Source organism: Oncorhynchus clarkii, chromosome 26 (assembly GCF_045791955.1).
Source record: "Oncorhynchus clarkii lewisi isolate Uvic-CL-2024 chromosome 26, UVic_Ocla_1.0, whole genome shotgun sequence".
In the NCBI taxonomy this organism is placed as follows: Eukaryota; Metazoa; Chordata; class Actinopteri; order Salmoniformes; family Salmonidae; genus Oncorhynchus; species Oncorhynchus clarkii.
Window position 1 is genome coordinate 1,129,926 of NC_092172.1, and position 18,492 is coordinate 1,148,417.

The 18,492-nt window shown below is 41.1% G+C and overlaps 1 protein-coding gene across 1 annotated transcript in view; it reads right to left on the reverse strand.

The window, feature by feature from the left end:
- Nucleotides 1-18,492, reverse strand: part of LOC139384843 (kinesin family member 6) — a 185,134-nt gene that overhangs the window by 16,175 nt on the left and 150,467 nt on the right. The window contains exons 16-19 of the mRNA XM_071129739.1: nt 8,775-8,825; nt 7,828-7,912; nt 5,935-6,070; nt 113-204 (exon numbers count right to left, since the gene is read on the reverse strand). Of these exons, the coding sequence (XP_070985840.1) occupies nt 113-204; nt 5,935-6,070; nt 7,828-7,912; nt 8,775-8,825 (364 nt within the window). The remainder of the gene's footprint in view (nt 1-112; nt 205-5,934; nt 6,071-7,827; nt 7,913-8,774; nt 8,826-18,492) is intronic.

The window sequence follows — 18,492 nt, forward strand, 5'->3', positions numbered from 1 at the left end:
AATTGTGTCATCTATATTCATTACCTTTCGATCTGCAACATTTTTAATGTTTCACTTCACTGAATTACATCCCAGGTCAGTTATTCATATAATGAAGACAGAGTGGACTCACCTGGTCATTGGATGGCTAGGAGAGGACGACTCGGAGCTCTGATTGGTCCGTATTGAACTTTGACCCCTAGCCATGCCCTCTGACTCTGGGACCTGGTGAGAAGGGATGATGTGAGTGAGACAGGTAAACCTATACACACACGCATTCCTGTGTCCTCATGTATTCTATCACAACCTATAGAAATTATGGGTGGCCGTCTGCACTCTATCAAGGTCATTACCATCAAATGTGTCTGTATGTTTTTTAGTATAACCTTTATTTAACTATGCAAATCAGTTAAGAACAAATTCTTATTTACAATGACAGCCTACCACGGACAAACCCGGACAACGCTGGGCCAATTGTGCGCCACCCTATGGGACTCCAACTCATAGCCAGATGTGATACAGTCTGGATTCGAACCAGGAACCGTAGTGACATTTCTTGCACTGAGATGCAGTGCGCCACTCAGGAGGCAGTGTTACAAGTGTGTAGGTTTCAGAATAAGAATCATAGGAGAGATGGAGACCCGCACACTGTTCAATCAAAAATGTCACCCATTTCAAGAAGCTAGGCGTAGTAGTTGTTTTTATCAAATCAAAATGCGTTTCTGGTCAGAAAGACCTTCTGGAACATGTAAACTTTCATGTGCCTTAATAACAAACTTGGCTAACACTTGACTTGACACCCAGTGATATGACATGTTATGACACGGTCATAACAATGTCATAATATGTCATAACAGCTGACATAAATTGCCATAACTGCTCGTCCAAATATTTCTATATATCTTAATTACATTCATTTACATTTAGATGTGTGTATTGTTGTGCATTTAAGTGAGAATGCCCAAGAAGCCAGTGTTTGGAGTATATATTGCCATGGTGTTAGGGCATTATCACTTTTATACAACGGGTTACCAACATATTCAAATAATGATTTACATATTCTCATTAAAAAAACGTTATTTTGATTAATTTATTCATACTATTTCATCCTTCCACAAGATATGATAACGACACAACTTTCAAAGCAGAATTACATTCCCATTGTTCCTCAATTACAGTGTATGATATACCATGTTCGAGCTCTGAGTCTCTACTTTTATCCAATGTAAAAAACACATTATCAAATGTTGTTACTTATAAGAGCGAATTCAGGAAACTAGGCAAATATCGTGGGCCACTACATCACAAGAGAGCCGCTTGAACGTTGACTTTTCTTTTAATCAAAATAGTTTTTTGGGTGGACAGAAATGCCTTCTCGAACATGTCAACTTTCATGTGCCTTAATAGCAAACTTTTACGCCATCTGTAAATAAGAATACAATTGTTAAATTATGAGCCTAAAAAGGCAACATGTCAAGGTTGTGCGCTACTGGTACGAAGTCAGGTGCAGGAGAGCAGTGAGTTGTGATCAGGCACACTTTTATTTGGCAAAAGCACAAAAGACAGATGCAACTGCTTCCAAAATCCTCCAGCCACAGGTAAAAGTCAATAAGCGTGAAAACACTCACAAATATACAAATGTATGACAAATACATACAACGGGTCAAAATACGATACCCGGGGGAAAAAACAGTCTGGCGCATCACACTAAACACGTAACAAAACAATTTCACACAAAGACATGGGGGGAAAAGAGGAATAAATACATGCAGTGTGATTAGGGAATGTAAACCAGGTGTGCAGGGAACAAGCCAAAATAAATGGAACAATGAGAAAATGGAGCAGCGATGGCTAGAAAGCCGGTGACGTCGACTGCCGAACGCCGCCCAAACAAGGAGAGGAGCCAACTTCCGCCGAAGTGGGATGGACATTCAGAGAGTTTGGATTGGTCTGCCATACATGGAAAACTCTAGAGCAGTGGTTAAAATAATGATAAAAATACTCTTTCAAAATGTAGATATTTATTTAATTATGGATCCATAACGAATTATTATGGGAATAAATATCACTGAATGACAGAAATATTGGAACAAAGTAGGCTAATGAAGGTAAACAAATTGCTGCTTACTGGAAAATACTCTCAAACACACTGGGTCACGTTGTACAGCGCCATTATGGCTATTAGCAGGGCTATTAGCAGGACAATAGACTTGCCTCGAAGGAGGGTAGGGGGAGAATTCTATCATCAAATGTATTTCTTAGTTAGGTTGGCTGTATCACGGTCGTGATTGGTTGCAATTTCAGTTTAATCCACCAGAAAAGACAGACCAAATAATACAACAAATATTGTGGTTCAACTCAAATATACAAATTGACAAAAAAAACTTTATCAATTGGAACCTTTAACATGTGGAAGAGTGAAACCTTATTATTATTATTATTAACTTTTTTTCATAAGCGTAGCAGGTTGTGAATTCGGCAAACAACATTTCTAGGATGGGCTATTAGCAGGACAGATGATGCAATCTCTATTGCACTCCACACTGCCCTTTCCCACCTGGACAAAAGGAACACTTATGTGAGAATGCTATTCATTGACTACAGCTCAGCGTTCAACACCATAGTACTCTCAAAGCTCATCATTAAGCTAAGGGTCCTGGGACTAAACATCTCCCTCTGCAACTGGATCCTGGACTTCCTGACGGCCCGCCTCCAGGTGGTAAGGGTAGGTAGCAACACATCTGCCACGCTGATCCTCAACACTAGAGCCCCCCAGGGGTGGCGTGCTCAGTCCCCTCCTGTACTTCCTGATCACCTACGACTGCATATCCAGGCACGACTCCAATGCCATCATTAAGTTTGCAGACGACACAACAGTGGTAGGCCTGATCACCGACAATGACGAGACAGCCTATAGGGAGGAGGTCAGAGACCTGGCCGGGTGGTGCCTGAATAACAACCTATCCCTAAACGTAACCAAGACAAAGGAGATGATTGTGGACTACAGGAAAAGGAGGACCGAGTACGCCCCCATTCTCATCGACGGGGCTGTAGTGGAGCAGGTTGAGAGCTTCAAGTTCCTTGGAGTCCATATCACCAACAAACTAGGATGGTCCAAACACACCAAGACAGTCGTGAAGAGGGCACGACAAAGCCTATTCCCCCTCAGGAGATGGAAAAGATTTGGCATGGGTCCTGAGATCCTCAAAAGGATCTACAGCTGCAACATTGAGAGCATGCAACCTGACTGGTTGCATCACTGCCTGGTACGGCAATTGCTCGGCCTCCGAACGCAAGGCACTACAGAGGGTTGTGCGTACGGCCCAGTACATCACTGGGACTAAGCTGTCTACCATCCAGGACCTCTACACCAGGCGATGTCAGAGGAAGGCCCTAAAAATTGTCAAAGACCCCAGCCACCCCAGTCATAGACTGTTCCCTCTACTACTGCATGGCATTCGGTACCGGAGTGCCAAGTCTAGGACAAAAAGGCTTCTCAACAGTTTTTACCCCCAAGCCATAAGACTCCTGAACAGGTAATCAAATGGCTACTCTGACTATTTGCATTGTGTGCCCCCACCCAACCCCTCTTTTACGCTGCTGCTACTTTCTGATTATCATATATGCACAGTCACTTTAACTACACATTCATGTACATATGTACATACTACCTCAATTGGCTCGACCAACCAGTGTCTGTATGTAGCCTCGCTACTTTTATAGCCTCGCTACTGTACATAGCCTCACTACTGTTTGTAACTGTCTTTTTACTGTTATTTTTATTTCTTTACTTACCTATTGTTCACCAAATATATTTTTTTGCATTAAAGGTTAGAGCCTGTAAATAATCATTGCATCTCAGTGCAAACTGCGTTGCTACAGATGCTAGTTTGATACCCGTGCCCGCCGCCACCGGGAGACCTATGAGGCGGCTTTTGGTTTCTCTCCCTCTAAAAACAGAAATAATTCTAAATAAAAAACTGGCTTTATTTACAAATGATTGAGAATATCTCACCCCATGTTCAAGAATGGCTATTTTCTCACTCACTCTTGCTTAAATGAAAACTAAATAATCCCCAAAATATAGTAATTTTTTAAACAAAGTGATTATTATTATTATTATTAATTAATTTAGAATTATATAAAAGCCCCTTAGATATTCTCACAGATCAGATTTGCCATAACGAAAAATGTCCCTTAATTTTGAATCCTCCAATCCTCTAAATGTAATTATTGGTGGAGAGACACGTCATTAAAAAAACAAAACATTTTTCAATATACTGTGAAGACCTACCATAGGCGAAATTAGTCTCACTAGTGTTGAGTAATGTGCTGTTAAAAGTGGTGTAGGTCTTATTTACTTAAAAAGCATATTGAAGTTAGAAGCAATAGGATTTGAAGCAATAGCCTACCCACTGGGGTCAACTATTTCAGCACCGTTTCACGCTGCTCTGAGACAAGCATGGGGACTGGTCTTGATAAATCAATGAGATTTTTCTTTTCACTGAATCTCCGTTTGGGTATTGGTTAGACTACAAATAGGGTGTGGAAATGTTATGCTCTTAGTACTGTGGCCTACACCCAACCGTCACGTTGTACAGTGCATTATTTTCCATTCCATCCTAACGGAAACCATGAGGGTTTCATTTTAGTATTTCTTGGAATAGAAACACCATAATATTAATCAAATTAATTAAACAACATTTCTTAAAATCAATCCCATATACTATGTTCTTACAAAAAAAGATTTTACATTCTCTAGTACAGCCACTATTGAAGGCTATCAAATGCTTCTCAAAGATGCCCTCTGGTGGTCAAACTAGCACTGATTAGCATTAACGGTAACAATGGCCATAGAATTCTGCGACATCCCGCAAGGTGTGCTGCAGAATGATGCAACTTTTAAAGGAGGAACCACTGTAGGTAAACAGATACAATAGAGAATTTTCCAGACCATGTGTGAATTATTAATTGCAGAAGAGCTAGAAAGATGGGTGCCCTCTATATGTGCTCTGGGTCATTAGACACCATTAGACATGCACCTGTCTGGGATGTGGACACGACTGGTTATTCCTGTAACTGGTGTTATGTGTTGTTGCTATGGTTACACCTCTTGGGTCATTCCAGAACATGGGTGTCCCTTTCAGAGGAGTTAGCAGGATTACATGTCTGGTTATTTCTGTAAAGTGCCAAGGACTGTTGCTATGGTCCTACATGCATGAACCTGTCTGTATTTTTTAACTATTGGTGTGGCTCTACAGATTCCATGCCCTAATATGAAACCAAACTAAACTTAGTGCAAGGCAATAAGATAACGGTGGCTAAATGCCAGAGGGGATGAGCTTATATAATCTTACCCTTATCTTATTGCCTTGCACTAAGTTTAGTTTGGTTTCATATTAGGGCATGGAAACTGTAGAGCCACACCAATAGTTAAAAAATACAGACAGGTTAATGCATGTAGGACCATAGCAACTCATCTGAAAGGGACACCCATGTTCTGGAATGACCCAAGCGTAACCATAGCAACAGCACATATTAGGCCATAACATTAAGGGGAGTTACTATGGGTGCGACGTAAGGAGGAAAAATGTATAAGAAGTATGTAAGAAGTATGTGCCAAGGCTGGAAAGGACTTGCTTCATGAACCAGCTCGGCTTATATTAGTATGTAATAAAGTCTAATTGAACTCCCTCTGGTATTTGAGAAATATTATTGACTGAATCTTTCCACGACAATACTATAGGTACACGTCAGCATACTCAATTGGAGTGATCACGCACACACGTACGCACGCACACAGAGACATAGACACGAGGAGACACACACACACATCACTCCTAAAAATGTGAGAAACTGCCATAAACTGCCTTGAAATGCTGTGACAAGCATTATGCTTACGACAGCTTTATGTAGTGGCATCCCACGACTGACAAAGAGAGGTAGTGAGGTCACCTGTAGCCTGGCGGCCTCCTGGCTCCACCAATCCTGGAAGTCTCTCTGGAGCTTCACCTTTGACCGCTCCAGCAGCAGCTGCAGGTGCTCAATCTCCATCTTCAGTGTTTTCAGATGGCCAAAGGTGCTCTTGTAACTGACAAGAGACAGGAAACCAAGGGTATTGAATGCAATGACTGTACTTCTAGTAATCCATACTTCTGTATCTATGTGGACGGATTGACTGTTATAAAGCATATTAAGTGAAACATTACTTTTCATGGGGTTCTAGATCTGAGAATCAAAGTCAAGTAAAGTGGAGGCCTACAAACTCAGACGCTACAGTACATACCTTGGTTCATAACCTTTGATACATGTATGTGTTAGGCTCTATACTTTATGAGGAATTATGAAATACTGGCATACAATGGACCTCACAACAGATGCACCCAATGCACATACAATGCCTTCAGAAAGTATTCACACACCTTGAATTTAAAAATTATTACATTAAAAAAAATTGTCACTGGCCTAAACACAATATCCCATAATGTCAAAGTGGAATTACTTTAAAACATTTTTTTTACAAATTAATTTCTAAATGAAAAAATGAAAGCTGAAATGTCAATAAGTAAATAAGTTTGGGAATAAACATTTGCTTAACAAGTCACTCACTCTGTATTCAATAACAGTGTTTAAACAGAGTTTTTAATGGCTACCTCATCTCTGTACCCCACAAATATAATTATCTGTAAGGTCCCTCAGTCAAGCAGTGAATTTCAAAGACAGATTCAACCATAAAGGCCAGGGAGGTTCTCCAATGCCTCGCAAAGAAGGGCACCTAATGGTGGATGGGTAAAAAAAAGCACACATTGAATATCTCTTTGAGCATGGTGAAGTTATTAATTACACTTTGGATGGAGTATCAATACACCCAGTCACTAGAAAGATACAACTCAGTTGCCTGAGAGGAAGGACACCGCTCAGGGATTTCACCAAGAGACCAATCAATGGTGACTTTAAAACAGTTACAGAGTTTAATGGCTGTGATAGGAGAATACTGAGGATGGATCAACAACATTGTAGTTACTCCACGATACTAACCTAATTGACAGACTGAAAAGGAATACAAATATTCCAAAACATGCATCCTGTTTGCAACAATGCACTAAAGTAATACTGCAAACACTTTTTATATTGAATACAAAGTGTTATGTTTAGGGCAAATCCAATACAACACATCACTGAGTACCACTCTCGATATTCTAAAGCACAGTGGTGGCTGCATCATGTTATGGGTTTGGCTGTAATCGTTAAGGACTGGAGAATTTTCAGGATAAAAAAATAATATAATTAATTCACCTTTCTGCAGGACAATAACCCAAAACACAAGGCCAAATCTACACTGGAGTTGCTTACCAAGAAGACAATGTTCCTGAGTGGCCGAGTTACAGTTTTGACTTAAATCTGCTTTAAATGGCTAGACCTGGCTAGACCTGAAAATGGCTGTCTAACAATGATCAACAACCAATTTGACAGTGCTTGAAGAATTTTGAAAAGAATAATGGGAAAATATTGATTCAGGTATGGAATCGCTGCCAAAGGTGATTCTAACATGTGTTGACTCAGGGGGTTCAATAGTTATGTAATCAAGATATATTGTTTTATTTTCATATATTTTAACACATTTTAGATTTTTTATTCCACTTTGACATTAGAGTATTTTGTGTAGATCGTTGACAAAATAATGACAATTAAATAAATTTTAATCCCACTTTATAACAACAAAATGGGGAAAAAGTCAAGGGGTGTGAATACTTTCTGAAGGCACTGTATAATGTGTGTAATGACACATTCAAGCACATCAACCCATTTGTCTGTGTTTCTGAGATACACATACTGCAGCCTACTTACCTCTTCTTCTCCTCATCCATCTGTCTGCGGATGTTTTCTTCCACAGGGTCTACCTCCTCTACCTCTGCTGGGCTAACAGTGACACCTATGTATATGTGGGGAAATGAAATAAATGATGTTCTTCTCTCAGTCTCCTCACTCTCTCTCTCTCTCTCTCACACACACACATACACACACACACACACACACACACACACACACACACACACACACACACACACACACGCTCTAAGACATGTTCAAAACATGTCTAGGATAGAGTCACAAGAATGTAGAGTGTGTGTGCTTGCTCGTGTCCTTAGAAGTCAACATACTGTATTCTAATTCCGTCCCCGAATAATGGAAGCCTGCCTGTTCCGAGTGTTCTCTGATGCTTCGGAACTCAAATGACAAGACAAACCTTTGGCGTCTGAACCCGAGGGAAATGTTTGTAAACTTGGAACCGACTTGCTCTCGTCAGACCTCTCGTCAGTCGACGGGGATGAAACGCACAGTCAACCCAGTCGTGTTTCCAGTCCTCTGGAACTCAGATCGCAGGTCTCTACTAAACACTTTTTAAATAGGGGCTATCAATTGTGGTCATGTACGCCCATTGAGTATGCTGATTTCGGTTCAATTGGTCCAGTCATTGTTTCAGTCACATTCAACTAAATCATTGGTCCAAGAGAATTATAATTAAGTTCTGCTGGATGAAAGAATAGAGTTTTTCCTCTATTCCCTTAGCACACGTCTGCTAAAAGCAGATCTTGGATTCACAAGTGAATAGATGGGGCTGGTGTGTAGGTTTTGAATCAAGGATATTTCATTGGCAAACTTACTTCCATTAAGGTTGAATTACCATTATGGGCAGTGTGACCAAACTATCCTCCTATTGTTTGGCTCTGGGCTAACTAATTAACTGCGGATGAGGAGAAATGCACATTCTGACCATTAGGAAGACAATGTACCGTGAGCGGCTCTCTGCATCCTATGCAACTCCAACTGCTTCTTCAGTTTATCTGCGAGAAAAAGAAAGAGGAGATAGGAAGGGAGTAGAAAGAGAGGAGGGGGATAAAGAAAGAGCGTGATGAAGAGAGCGAGAAAGGAGATATGTGAACATTTTATTTTAAAAGGTCAAGGTTATTTACAATTCATCATTCCGTCATTACAAACACTTGTTATCCAACTGGCATTCAACCCCGGCAAGTGTATGATGTAAACTAACCAACTCAACTAACTGAAGTGGGCCTTCATTCATCAACCAAGATAACCTAAGTCTGTTCAATGTTTGAGTTGGAAAAAACCCAAGCTGTTTAAAAAGAAGTCTAGTTTTTTCAACATAACATTGGTGACAATATCTTGTATGAGTCGTTGGCTGTGTCTGAAATCTGTCCTGCCTACTACTTACTAAAATGACATTTCACTGTGTAAGTACTAATCATACTTCATACTATTTAGAATCCACTGTTCAGTAAGTATGCATTAAGCACCAAATATCAACATACTAGGCTTACCTATACTGAGAACGCATCATCTAATGCGCAAATGTGTCGTTTCCCACCATTTGTTCATTTGGCTACAGCCCGTCCTCTAATCTAATTACCAGTTGATTATCAGCTGTTGTCAAACACAAGTCTTCTGAAAATATGCTTTTCTTCCACAACAGTGTGCAGCGAATTCTAAATGAAAAGCCGAAAAGAGTATGACATCCGGGCATTTAAAGCATACAACATTTTCAAAATGTCACATACTATAAAATGTTATATTTTTGTATAGTCTGAGGCTCTGCATGCTAATTAATCAATTGGGTAGGTATGATGTCTCTAAAGAGAAATGGGCTTAATAATTCACACTTATTGCATGCTCTGGTCATTTAGATGGGTGCTGCCAGCTGTTCCGTGTTAGTGGGCAAATAGTCATGACTGTGGGCATGATTGATACTATACAGTGGGGAGAACAAGTATTTGATACACTGCCAATTTTGCAGGTTTTCCTACTTACAAAGCATGTAGAGGTCCTCCAAACACGACAAGTTGAGTTTTTACCAAAACATTCTATTTTGGTTTCATCTGACCATATGACATTCTCCCAATCTTCTTCTGGATCATCCAAATGCTCTCTAGCAAACTTCAGACGGGCCTGGACATGTACTGGCTTAAGCAGGGGGACACGTCTGGCACTGCACGATTTGAGTCCCTGGCGGCGTAGTGTGTTACTGATGGTAGGCTTTGTTACTTTGGTCCCAGCTCTCTGCAGGTCATTCACTAGGTCCCCCCGTGTGATTCTGGGATTTTTTTTCACCGTTCTTGTGATCATTTAGACCCCACGGGGTGAGCTCTTGCGTGGAGCCCCAGATTGAGGAAGATTATCAGTGGTCTTGTATGTCTTCCTTTTCCTAATAATTGCTCCCACAGTTGATTTCTTCAAACCATGCTGCCTTACCTATTCCAGATTCAGTCTTCCCAGCCTGGTGCAGGTCTACAATTTTGTTTCTGGTGTCCTTTGGTCTTGGCCATAGTGGAGTTTGGAGTGTGACTGTTTGAGGTTGTGGACAGGTGTCTTTTATACTGATAACAAGTTCAAACAGGTGCCATTAATACAGGTAACGAGTGGAGGACAGAGGAGCCTCTTAAAGAAGAAGTTACAGGTCTGTGAGAGCCAGAAATCTTGCTTGTTTGTAGGTGACCAAATACTTATTTTCCACCATAATTTGCAAATAAATTCATTAAAAATCCTACAATGTGATTTTCTGGATTTTTTAAAATATTTTAATTGCCAATGGTAATAGAAAAGTGACTTTGTGTGTGTATGTGTTCACAGAAACATGTATGGAGCCAGCACAGGGAAACTTGATGTGCATTACAATTTTACTAGACACAACTTTTACAAGTAGTCTTTTTGTATTATTGAATGGTATCAGTCAACATGGGAAAGGGGAAAGGGGGATACCTAGTCAGTTGTACAACTGAATGCATTAAACTGAAATGTGTCTTCCGCATTGAACTGGAGGGAGAAACCCTGTGAATTCTGCACCAAGAGCATTGAACTCCTGTTGTAAACTGGACACCACACAGGAAGGTATAACCACTCTGACATGTTTACCAAGGTAGAATCATTACCACAAGACAAAATGCCGATAGGCACAGTATCTGTTTCGGCAGGGAATGACAATGAAAAATTAAAGGTGCACATTGTTATATTAGCAGTACATTGCTTCTATGGTATCATGTAAAGGGTTGTTTGTCCTATATGGATCTGTTATTACATTTGAAAGTTATCAAAACACTTTATAATATCTAAATCAATTTAGCAATAGCATTATTTTCATATTACTCTGTAGGCTACTGACCTATTCAAAGCTTCCCCCAGAATCTAACCATACGCCTGTAGTTATTGAACTCAACCTGCAGGAGGTTTGAATGTGCCCCTTAGGACAGGTCGCCACCTCGCTGGTGGCAGCGGAACAGGGGCAACACATTTGTTTTCACCTGCGTTCCGTTTTTTTGCTCAATATCTTCCACCAGCCCCCTCATACTACTTAGTGGTTTATTGGGACTATATAAATGGGATAGAGATGTATGGAGGATTATGAATAAAATGCAAATGAAAAGGAGAACAAGTATACAGATTCGTACTGTGTGTTGTGGTTTGCCAGTTGAACTCATTCTATACCAACTCCGCTACTGAACAATAATAATAATACATGGGACTTATATAGCCCTTTTCAAGGACCCAAAGTCGCTTAAGAATTGTAGAAAAATATATAAAAAGTAGTCAAAACAAAATAACATCGGACTAAACAAAAACATAATGGGTGGAATTGGACTCAAGGAAGGGAAATAGTGTGCTGCATCAGTGTATGGGGTGGGTCGGGTTGGGGATTGGATACGAACCCGGTTTAGGGTAAGGGGTGAGATTGTAGTTAGGATATGAACCTAGTTTAGGGTAAGGGGTAAGGTAAGAGTTTGGGTTACGTGGTGCTCAGTATGGTGAAGAGAGGAGTGTACAGTCGTGGCCAAAAGTTTTGAGAATGACACAAATATTAATTTCCACAAAGTTTGCTGCTTCAGTGTCTTTAGATATTTTTGTCAGGTGTTACTATGGAATACTGAAGTATAATTACAAGTGTCAAAGGCTTTTATTGACAATTACATGACGTTGATGCAAAGAGCCAATATTTGCAGTGTTGACCCTTCTTATTCAAGACCTCTGCAATCCGCCCTGGCATGCTGTCAATTAACTTCTGGGCCACATCCTGACTGATAGCAGCCCATTCTTGCATAATCAATGCTTGGAGTTAGAATTTGTGGGTTTTTGTTTGTCCACCCGCCTCTTCAGGATTGTCTACAAGTTCTCAATGGGATTTAGGTCTGGGGAGTTTCCTGGCCATGGACCCAAAATATTGATGTTTTGTTCCCCGAGCCATGGCAAGGTGCTCCATCATGCTGGAAAAGGCATTGTTCGTCACCAAACGGTTCCTGGACGGTTGGGAGAAGTTGCTCTCGGAGGATGTGTTGGTACCATTCTTTATTAATGGCTGTGTTCTTAGGCATGCCCCAAACAATCGGAAAGAGGATTCATCAGAGCAAATGACTTCACCCCAATCCTCAGCAGTCCAATCCCTGTACCTTTTGCAGAATTTCAGTCTGTCCCTGATGTTTTTCCTGGAGAGAAGTGGCTTCTTTGCTGCCCGTCTTTTGAAGCTTCCAGTCTGTTATTCAAACTCAATCAGCATGCACACATCAATCAGTACTGCAAGCATCTCCAGCCTTGTCCTCGTCAACACTCACACCTGTGTTAATGAGAGAATCACTGACATGTTGTCAGCTGGTCCTTTTGTGGCAGGGCTGAAATGCAGTGGAAATGTTTTTGGGGGATTCAGTTCAATTGCATGACAAAGAGGGACTTTGAAATTAATTGCAATTCATCTGATCACTCTTCATAACAATCTGGAGTATATGCAAATTGCCATCATACAAGCTGAGGCAGCAGACTTTGTGAAAATTAATATTTGTGTCATTCTCAAAACTTTTGGCCACGACTGTATTTGTAGTGTGTTGCTTTGCATGGGAATGTAGCACACGTAAGCACTTTTTACACACCTTTGTTTACGTTTTAATCATTTATCACATTTTAGTCATCTTATCCAGAGCGACAGGTGCAATTAGTGTTAAGTGCCTTGCTCAAAGAGTACAACAGATTTTTCACCTAGTCAGCTCTGTGATTTGAAACAGCGACCTTTCGGGGTTACTGGCCCAACGCTACCTGCCGCCCCTGTACAGTATGTATATGTATATGGTGAACATCAACGCAAACATTATGCAAAATTAGTTCATGTACTCGCTAATAGTCATCTCAAGTGACGTTAAGCACTTGTTTACTCACTTTTTCTACACCTCGACATCCCTATCTGACAGGTACTATGGGAAATATAGCCAGAGGGATGAGAAGTTCTATCATTCTCCACAGAGAAAGAGAGGAAGAAGAGGAGCCCGCGTTACCAAATTCATACTGAGCTTATAGCGGTGTATGAAATTAATTAGATATGGCTTTAGATAAGACTCATGCAGAGGTTGTTGGAAAACAGCAGTGACAGAAAGAAGAAGAGAGAGGAAGAATGGAAATAATGGTATTTGCTATGCTGAGAGGACTTTGGCTTGAGGTTTTCACCGAAGTCCAGGAGGCCTCATACAGGTGCGTGAGTCGCCTCCCTGTCTCCATGATATAATTCTCTCCACCATCCAATAACCATTTTACGGGGCCAAGACGAGAAACATCAATAAAACACTGCTGCAGTGCTTAAAATTAGGATTCCTACTGAAGCGCAAACCTTTCATGACTCGTAATTAAGGTAATGGTCGTGTTCCACTGCTCAGATGTTGCATGCATCAATCGTTGCATGCCACGTTATTGACTGTGCCATCGGGCACCAGATTGCTATAACAAATTATGTGGTTAGTTGATACGCAAATTACCTATCAGTCGTTATAAGGTCTTGCATGCGTTCGTCTGAGGAACACGACCAATAATTCCTTCAAAGGTAATACAAAATCCATAGGGGTTAAATGTCAGCCCATCTTAGCTATAGAGTTCAGAAAGTAGGAGTCACAACACATACCATTCATCAATGAATGATTTAACATGTTGCACTGAGAACAACGTGATGAGTAGGGAGGTCTTACTATGTTGGATACAGTAACATGCTGACATATAACATATGCCATTTATAGCAGACGCTGTCATCCAAAGCGGCTACAGTCATGCGGGTATACATTTTTGTTGAGAGAAAAAGTAACAATTTACTTTGCAAATAGCATACATTTCAAATAATATATAATGGAATTTGGGATATATCAGAGAGGTTTGTGACTAAATTGCCTACCGATAGCTATATAATATACTGTACAGCGGATATATTTTAAGATATAAAACAGAGTAGCACAGTGCTCTTGAAACACATTGTGCTTACTGCATCAACAACTCCTACACAGCTGAGGCTGAGTCATCCTTCAAGATCTATTATACAGGCTATGTATCAATGAGTAAGTAGACCATACGACCACAGGTTAAGAAGATGGTGTTGACAACAATGGTGTTGACAACGACGTAAAATGCTACAAAATGCAAACAGGCAAATAGCCTACTGCAAGTTAAATTGCTTAGGATTCTGTATGGCGGGGAGCATCTGAGAATCAATCAGGGATTCTCAGAGGTCAATAAGAGTAAAGTGGTCAAGTGCTTATCTAATATCCTGCAACACTACACCAAGATAGAAAAAAAATTAACAAATGATGACAATCTTCATGTTTCTGCCGACTAAATATTTTGAGGAACTATGTTTTTTGTTCTGTGTGTAAGTGGCTGTAAGAATATCCTGTAAGAATATATTGACTGATGTTTTTAGCTGTGTATAATTCTGTGTTATACACAGTGTGTGGACTCCTCAGTGTTCCATTAACAGGCAGACTGCTTTGCTGTCCCTGGTTCTTCACAATGATGAGATTTTATATTTCTGAAAAAACCACTTGGCTGCCTAAAGAGGCAAACTTCATCCCTCTCCTCCACTTCCCTCCCCAGACAGATTTGGGGCTGTACATGGGCCTGAAAAGCACCAGGGCCCGTTCCAAACCCTTGCATGGTCCCCTTGCCGTGTCGAGAGACGCGCAGTCATCATAAAGGACAGCTTACCAGCTGAAAGTCTCCACAAATATTTGCCAATTCCTGTGGCCTGGAGGTTAAAGGTGAACATCCGCACGAAAGACCACAGTGAGCTCTTGGCCCCAACACCATGAACACATAGGCCTACAAAGCTTTGAATATTCATCACAGATGCATAAGTCAATGGGGGCATTTGCGTCAGTGCATACATTTACATGTACATCTCCAAGATTTTCCAAGAGAAGCCTGGAAGCTATTTCTATTTCAAGAAAATACATAACAATATTCATAACATGACAGTTAGTTACGTTAACATCAAACATACTGTAGATCATTTCATGAAATCTGCTGAGAGGATAATTTATCCATATTAAAAGATTGTAAAATGTTGAGGAGAAACTACAGCAGCGGGGGCCACAACTGACATGATGAGTACCTGTATGGTATGTGTCTAGAGCCACATTGATGTTGCATTCCTCTCCTGACATATCTTGTGATCTGTCCCCAAAAAACCTAGAGCCACTACCCCCTTGGCACAAGAAGTGGGAGAGGATGGGGGCAGATAGGATTTGTCCTACTGCAAAGTAGGACAGCACCACATAAATCCCTACACATCTGGCGAAGAGATCGGGGGACTCCGCTCGTTTTTTTTCCGACTGGCCCGCACCTTTTCTTCTCCTTCAGAAGACATACATCACCCACCCCTCTTCAAAATAGAGCTTTGTCCCCGTGCTTTTGGGGCCGGGGGGCTTGGAACATGTGTGTCTCTGGCAGGATTTGATTCCAGAAAAAAAACATTGCTGGGGCCAAGAACAACACCGGTAACCGGGGAATCTTGAGGCACCCCTGTCTCAGCTAGCTACATCTCTTTCTCACTCTTTTCTCCCCGTAACTGACCCTCATGCCACGTACACTCATGAGGCGAACCTTACCAAAGCCTCTTTCTACATTATGCTACGTTTTTTCGTTGTTCTGCATCCACAATGAGGCACAGGGAGTCTAAAATGTCCCGGCTCCTCATCCTCAACGGCAAGGAAAACACACAGAGCTAAATATATTATGACACACATTTCCGTTAGGGAGAAGCAAGTAACTACATTCCACTATAAACACTGCCCTTCATGTAGGAAAAATGCAATTCCACACCCTCAATATTATAATAACATGTGAGAATATCTAATTCTGTTCCCCTTGTTTGGTCTTTTTTGTCTTGAGTAATTCTTATAATATATTTTTACACAATTGCAATGAAATGTGGGTCAAGGGACAGGATTCTTTTTGAATTCAATGCCTTAGTTGATGAAATACCAATACAAAGGACAATATTCAATTCAGTGTGTTTGATTTGCACAGCAGGGTGTTTTGGATAGAATTGATTTAGAAACGTGCAGTGGCTTGGCAAAACCTGTTCATTTCTGACCATAAACCTGCCTGAAAAGTCATCCAGACTGAACCAGATTAACCAACTACCTGGATGATTTTTGCAACACAGCTAGCCAAGAAACTTAGCTTCTACTGTCTATGTTTCAAACTTTAAAATTCCATAATGGCGTCATTGGACAAGATCACAATAATTTTTTGTGATTGACGCCTCTGGTGTACAGCTGTGTCAACACCTCAGAAAAACCACTGTAAAACGCTGATGATACCCCCAAATTCCAGGGTGCTAAGTGTACACTGGCACTTCAGAGTGAGTGACGGGCGCATGCCACCAAACCCTAGCAGGTGACTTTCAGCACAGCCAAAGAGCGGGTTTGTGGTGAACTGCCTTCTGATCAGGGCACGCACACACACACAGAGAGGAACAAAAAAATATTCCATAGTACTCATACACACACAAACGCTACAAAGATCAAACTGTATAGGAGTGTACTGGAGATATGGCAAATTTGCTTCTTGTGCTATTGTGTGAGAACACATGCAAACTGAGCTATTGTCATATTCAAGGTTCTTGTTCCACACTGCATGTATTAGTCTACACCAGAAGGCCAATAAAAAAATACAAATAATAATAAAAAAACATGTTTTTTTTTGGGGAACTCAGCTCACTCAACTTACTGTTGAGAGTTAGAATAATAGAATACACAATGTGCAATTTAGACATTTGGTTGTGCATCAGCAGTCACTCAATTAGCCCATGTCAGTTACATTTTTAGATTGGTAAGTCTAGCGGCCAGCTATCTAAACTTGTAATAATGGGTATGGATGTGGGTACGCAGACCCACGAACCACTGCGGCCCCTCATGATGAGTTCCTTTTTTTGTGGCCCACATAATTTGAGAAGCAGTATACTTTAGTTCCTTTAAACATAAATGTTGTGATATTTTAGCATGTAGCCAATTCGATATACAGTGCATTCGAAAAGTATTCAGACCCCTTCACTTTTTCCACATTTTGATACGTCACTGCCTTATTATAAAATTTATTCAATTGTTTTTTTCCTTCATCACTCTACACACAATACCCCATAATGACAAAGCAGGTTTTTAGAAATGTTTGCTAATTTATAAAAAATAAATAGCTGAAATATCAAATTTACATAAGTATTCAGACCCTTTACTCACTACTTTGTTGAAGCACCTTTGACAGCCTCTTGTCTTCATGGGTATGACGCTACAAGCTTGGCACACCTGTATTCGGGGAGATTCTCCCATTCTTCTCTGAAGATCCTCTCAAACTCTCAGGTTGTATGGGGAGGTTGTATGGGGAGCATCGCTGCACAGTTATTTTCAGGTCTCTCCAGTGACGTTCGATCGGGTTCAAGTCCGGGCTCTAGTTGGGCCTTCATGGATCTTCATGTTCAATGGGTGACATGTCGGGTGAGTATGCATCTGTGAAGAGCACACTTCTCCAGGTTGCCAATTGCCATCGAAGGTGTGCATTTTGCCCACTGAAATCGGTTACAAAGCCAAACTGCAGTCAGGTCAAGACCCTGGTGAGGACGATGAGTACGCAGATTAGCTTCCCTGAGGTACTTTCTGACCGTTTGTGCAGAAATTCTTCAGTTGTGCAAACCCAAAGTTAATCGGGTGGGTGGTCTCAGATGATACCGCAGGTGAAGAAGCTTGATGTGGAGGCTCTGGACTGGCATGGTGTCACGAATCCCGCCGAAGATGGAGCCTCTTCCTGTTCGGGCGGCGCTCGGCGGTCGTCGTCGCCGGTACTACTAGCTGCCATCGATTCCCTTTTTTGTTTCTGGTAGTTTGGTCTGATTGGTTACACCTGTTTTGAGTTTAGTTTTGTTTGTGGGCTATTTAAGGGCACTAGGCCCGCCAGCTTTTGTGCGGGCTTGTTTTCTGTTCATGGTGTTGGATTATTTGTGGATTCTATTTTTCCGGACAGTTTAGTCCTGTTTGTTTGGACTGGGTATTTTATGCGCCCTTGTGTTTGGCATGTCCGTTTTCACTGTCTTTGGAATAAAGATCCACGTTCTGAACTACCTGCTCTCTGCGCCTGACTCCTCCACCCACTACTCCTAGAAGCCGTTACACAAGGTTACCCGTGGTCTGTGGTTGTGAGGCCGGTTGG